Source organism: Hemibagrus wyckioides, linkage group LG27, assembly GCF_019097595.1.
Source record: "Hemibagrus wyckioides isolate EC202008001 linkage group LG27, SWU_Hwy_1.0, whole genome shotgun sequence".
NCBI lineage: Eukaryota > Metazoa > Chordata > Actinopteri > Siluriformes > Bagridae > Hemibagrus > Hemibagrus wyckioides.
Window position 1 is genome coordinate 2,661,206 of NC_080736.1, and position 6,000 is coordinate 2,667,205.

Here is a 6,000-nt window from a genome sequence, read left to right on the forward strand (position 1 = left end):
GAGACAGCATCCTGCTCAAAGCATCTCTCTCTCTCTCCCCCTCCCTCTCACCCCCACACTCTTCACATCCACACTCTCTTATTCTGTCTCTCTTCTCTCTCTCTCTCTCTCTCTCTCTCTCGCTCTCTCTTTCTCTCTCTCTCTCTCTCAGATTCGTGATGGGAAGCGTGTGATGGAATGCTTGAAGAAGGCCCTGAAGATCGCAAACCAGTGCATGGACCCGTCTCTGCAGGTCCAGCTCTTCATCGAGATCCTCAACCGCTACGTGTGTTTCTACGAGCGCGAGAACGACGCGGTACGCTCACACTCTCAGCTCGCACCTCTGAGCTTACATTCTGCCCTCCGTGTGTTTTGCTGCTTCATTGTTGATCAGATAAAAATCTTATTAATGTTTACAGAAAACTAGAAGACTTTTTCATTAGGATTTTGTAGCACTTCATTTTTCTCACTTCAGTGTTTTGTCTCCTTGTGCTGCTGCACATTAAACCCTCACTGACCCTCAATTCATCACCGCGCTCCAGCACAAGGACCAGCTGCTCCACGGGTTCTATTACCCCCTTTACCCCCTTTTCACTTAACAAAACACAAAACAATAGATAGAAAATTTGGTCTAGTGTTTAGAATTGAGTGTGTGTGTGTCTGTCTGTGAGCTTTAGTGCCTGCTTTTGTGTGTGTGTATTTTTGAGTACGTTTGTCTTTTTTTTTTTTTTTTGGTCTGTGTGGTCTTTAGTGCCTGCTTGTGTTTTGTTTGTTTGTGTGTGTGTGTGTGTGTGTGTGTGTGTGTGTGTTTCTTTTGTAAACATTAAATCCATTTCTGCAAAATGATCAAAGAGAACCAAACATATTGAACCAGCATGCTGTGTATGTCTCACAATCAGTGGCTATTCTTCCATTTATTTAGCCAGCAGGGCGACACACACACACACACGTCATTCTTACAATATGATCAATAGGTTTTTGGTCATAGCTAAAATCTCGAGGACTAGAAATGCACTGAGATGAAAGGTGTGTGTGTGTGTGTACATATGAATGTGATGCCCTCACTCCAACCACCACACACTCAAACATCTCAGCAGGTAAACACTGATCTCCAGCTCTCTGGTGCTCATCTTCAGTCCTGTAACTTTTTCACCATAAATATTGAGATCTTATATTTCAGTTTCTTTCATTCACACAATTTCATTTACTGTAACATCAACGATGGACATCACACTCAGGTATTTAGTGTTACATTAGAAAAACAGGGTGAAGATGGATGGACGGATAGACGGATGGAGGAAAGATGGATAGACGGATGGATGGATAAGACGGATAGATGGATAGACGGATGGACGGATAGACGGATGGAGGAAAGATGGATGGATGGATAAGACGGAAAGATGGATGGAGGAAAGATGGATAGACGGATGGATGGATAAGACGGATAGATGGATAGACGGATGGACGGATAGATGGATGGAGGAAAGATGGATGGACGGATGGATGGATGGATAGATAGATAGATAGACGGATGGATGGGATGGATAGATAGATAGATAGATAGACGGATGGATGGGATGGATAGATGGATGGGATGGATAGAGAGATAGATAGATGGGATGGATAGAGAGATAGATAGATGGGATGGATAGAGAGATAGATAGATGGGATGGATAGAGAGATAGATAGATGGGATGGATAGAGAGAGATAGATGGGATGGATAGAGAGATAGATGGATGGATAGACAGGTGGATGGGTGGATGGATGTGTGGATGGATAGAGAGATGGATGGATGTGTAGACGGATGGATGGATGGGATGGATGGAGAGAGACAGATAGATGGCTGGATAGATGGATGGGTGGGATGGATAGAGAGATAGACAGACAGATGGATGGATAGACGAATAGATAGATCGATGGGTGGGCGGACGGACGGATGGCTAAATGCATGTGTGGATGGATGGCTGGATAGAAGGATAGATAGATAGACGGATAGACAGATACTTTATTCATTCCAGTGGGAAATTTACAAATTAAAGTAACTGGAAATGGATAAAAATATGACAAGAAGTATTGAAGACTTAAGAACAGCTAAAGCTTCAAAACTGAAGTGCTGGTCATCCCAGGTGATTCTTCCCCAGTCCAGGACCTCGTGATATCCCTGAACAACTCCACGATCTCCTCTTCGGTCACTGCTTGTGGTGACCATGGACAATCAACTGTCCTTTTCTTCCCATGTTGCTAATGTGACACGCTCATGTCGTTTTTTTTTCTGTAGAACATCAGAAAGATTCGGACATTTCTATCCACACAGGCTGCTCACGTGCTTGTCCAGTCTCTGGTCATTTCGATACCGGACTACTACAGCTTCCTACTCTCAGCTCTACCTCTAAACACAATTCATCCTCTGGTAATGATCCAAAATGCAGCTCCCACACCATCACACTGCTGCTCCTCCACTGGCTTCCTCTCGCTGCCTCAGATTCAAAACACTGACACTTGCTACAAAGCCAAGAATGGACAATCTGACCCCTAAGCTCTTATTACTCCTCACATTGACCCTCGCTCCCTCAGATCCACTACCACTGCTCCCACCATCTCTCAGGGTAAGAGGTAGGTTTACATCTAGACTGATTTCTCCTAGACGTCCGGACAGCTCTCTGTCCGTCTTCAAACACCAGGTGAATCCTACCTTAAGCTGATGGTATGCTACGTCTGTGACCTGTTGAACCAGTGTTAATGTATTCATTGATGGAGACTTTTGAATGTCACTCTGGATAAAAGCGTCTGCCAAATGCCAGAAATGGAAATAATAGCACCCCTTTGTTGCTTTTTACCCCTGCTAGCCGGTGATTAGCGCCATCTAGGGTTGACTTGTAGTAGAACATTTCTACAAATGTTATATTATCTACACAATATTTTATATTATAAGGAGCTGCATGCAGTAGATAGTTCATGCTCTCTAATCCCATCCCAGGGACACCAGTTTGTATCCTTGTCACACTTCACTTCCTGGACCATGGCGTTGGGAATGACACGGCGTCTCCCACATCACCATCACCACAAACCCATCACACAGCACTGATTAGAAGGAGAACTCTCTCTCTCTCTCCCTGTCCTATCTCGCCCTCGATCGTGTGCACTCCAGATGTGCCCAGCTGCAGCCAGCTTCTCATTACCGCCTCATCTCAGCTGCGGGAGCAGACCTCTCTCCTGCTGTAATTTAACCGCAGACCACGAGCACGCAGTCTCGCTCCGTGCTTTCATCTCCTCGCCGGGATTCTTCAGGCATGACCTGCATTAAGCCTTTTCAAGGCCTTCCAGTCTCTCCAGCGTAAAAGACCCAAAGAGCAGATGGATGTTCTGACTCGTCTTCCTCTCTTCCTCTTCCGTTCACTCAGGAAGCCTGGATTTGTGTATCATCTGTTAATAAATCCGTCTGTATTCCCGGCTCTGTGCAGCTTCTCTTTCTGAGCGATTACCAGGCAGGAGGTTGAGATTAATTCCAGCTGTAATGCAGCTGCAGATCTCACACTGGGAAATAAAACACTTGGTTAGTGGAAGATATTGAACTTCAGGATGGGATCAGTAACTCATCACACACCAGAGCTCATTGTCTTCCTAGAACAGCATGACATCTAGTTTTATAACTTACTTACTTACATGATCTGTTTGTCTGTTTGTTCATCTATCTATCTATCTCTATCTATCTATCTGGCTTGTTATCTCTCTATCTGTCGCTCTGCCTGTCTGTCTGCTCATCTGTCTGTCAACTGTCTTTCATATTATCTTTCCATCTATCTTGTGTGTCTCTCTTTATGATACTGTCTGACACTCGTCTGACTCTGTCTATCTGTCTGTGTTTATATCTGTCTCTGTCTGTCTGTCTATCTATTTACTATCTGTCTGTCAGCCAGTCTATCTTTCTATCAGTCTATCTATCTATGTCTATCTCTCTGTCTGTCTGTCTCTTTATCTGTCTGTCTATATCTGTCTCTCTGTCTATCTACCCATCTGTCTATCTCTTTGCCTGTCTGTCTGTCTGAGTTTGTCATGTGTAGCAGAAGTACATTATATATGAATTCATTAATATTCAGCGGCCCTCCTGATTGTGTGTGTGTGTGTGTGTGTGTGTGTGTGTGTGTGTGTGTGTGTGTGTGTGTGTCCTCCACAGGTAACTGTCCAGGTCCTGAACCAGCTGATCCAGAAGATCCGTGAGGATCTGCCCAACCTGGAGGCGAGCGAGGAGACGGAGCAGATCAACAAACACTTCCACAACACACTGGAACACCTCCGCCTGCAGAGGGAGTCGCCCGAGTCAGAGGGCCCCGCCTACGAGGGGCTGGTCCTGTAGAGGTCACGCCCCTTTCATCCAACACACATACCTACATCTGTCTGTGTACACACCCTATAGACATACTGAGAGTGTGTGTGTCCGTGTGTGTGTCACACCTGAACATCTGCTCCAGCTAATAGAAAAGCCCAACCGAACCGCCATCTTCATGTCACTGTCTCTTTTAGTTCTTTATTTTCTCCTTTTATCTCTCTCACTCTTCATCATCGTTTTGATCTGTAATTTAAGTAAATTATAATTAAAATAATCATTTCTATCTCTTTCTCTTTTGTAGTTTTTCTTTCTTATTCCTTTTCTCTTTTCCTCTTTCTGTTATTCCTTTCATTCTTTTTCTCTTTCTTTAACAATTTTCTCTTTAATTTTTTCTGCTTTTTGTAAATTCTTTCTTTTTTTTCTTCCTTCTTCTTTCTTATCTGGCTTATTTGCTCCGCGAGCCTGTTTGTGGAGGTTCATTAGGATGCTCTGCGTTTTTCCGCATTTCTCTTCGCTCTTAAAGAGAATCAGAGCTGCTGCTGTTCTTTGTTATTCTGTCATCTTTCTGTGTCCTTCTCTCTCTCTCTGCTTTTCCACCCTGTCCCTGTCTGTGGCGGTGTGGTCAGTGTATGCTGGAGTAAAATGTGAAGAGATGAAATGGTGTGTGTGTGTCACATGCTGGTGCGCTGGCTTTTCTACAGAGCGGAGGCAGACGTGAGCGTGCTCAGATGAAAGTGTGTGTGTCTGTGTGTCTGTCTGTCTGTGTGTGTGTGTGGCTACCAATTTCCTCAGCCTCCAGCTCTATCACGTTCCCTTCTATTTTTTTTAACTGATTATTTCCCTCTGTTCCCTCTGCGTGTCCTGTCTGTATAATCTTACTGTAAATCAGCTACAATGAAAAATCATTGATTTCATGACATTTGCGCAAATAAACAAATTATTAACCCTGAGAAAACATTATCTTTAAGTGTTTGTCATTTATTCATCAGTGTAATGACTGCAGATTTGTAGCAACCATAACATTATGACCACCTGCTTAATATTTGCTGCCAAAACATCCCTGACCCATCAAGGCATGGACTCCACTAGATCCTGAAGGTGTGCTGTGGTACCTGGCACCAAGATCCTTCAAGTCCTTTAAGTTCTCCAGGTGGATCCTCCATGGATCGGACTTGTTTGTCCGGCACATCCCACAGATGCTGGATTGGATTGATATCTGGGGAATTTGGAGGCAACACCTCAAACCGGCCGAGTCATGGTCCAGTTCTGAGGCTCACGTGCGGACCGGGAACACCCCACAAGAGCTGCAGTTTTGGAGATGCTTCTGACATCAGCTTTGAGGACAAAATGTTCACCTTCTGCCTAATATATCCCACCCACTAACAGGTGCCATGATGAGGAGATACTCAGTCTTATTCACTTCACCTCTCACTGCTCAGGATGTTAATCCTACACAATGTAACTATAATTGGATAAAAAGTATAATGTAAAGGGAAAAAACAAATCACTTTCAGGTTGTATCTCTGCTTCATCACACCACCGTGGTGGTGATTGATTTTCTAACCTCGTCATGACCCAGAGTTTTTATTAAGAAGGAAACCGAGAGAGAGATTTTTAAAAAAAAATTTATTTTATTTTTTTTTATTTTTACTCTTTATCCAGTTTTTCTCTTTAAATATTAAAAATGTCATCT

At 43.8% G+C, this 6,000-nt stretch overlaps 1 protein-coding gene across 1 annotated transcript in view; it reads left to right on the forward strand.

Annotated features, from left to right (window-relative positions):
• The window catches only part of vps35 (VPS35 retromer complex component), a 34,358-nt gene extending 29,091 nt beyond the window's left edge, over positions 1–5,267 (forward strand). The window contains exons 16-17 of the mRNA XM_058381750.1: positions 152–295; positions 4,155–5,267. Of these exons, the coding sequence (XP_058237733.1) occupies positions 152–295; positions 4,155–4,334 (324 nt within the window). The 3' untranslated portion in view covers positions 4,335–5,267. The remainder of the gene's footprint in view (positions 1–151; positions 296–4,154) is intronic.
• The last annotated feature ends 733 nt before the right edge of the window (positions 5,268–6,000 follow it).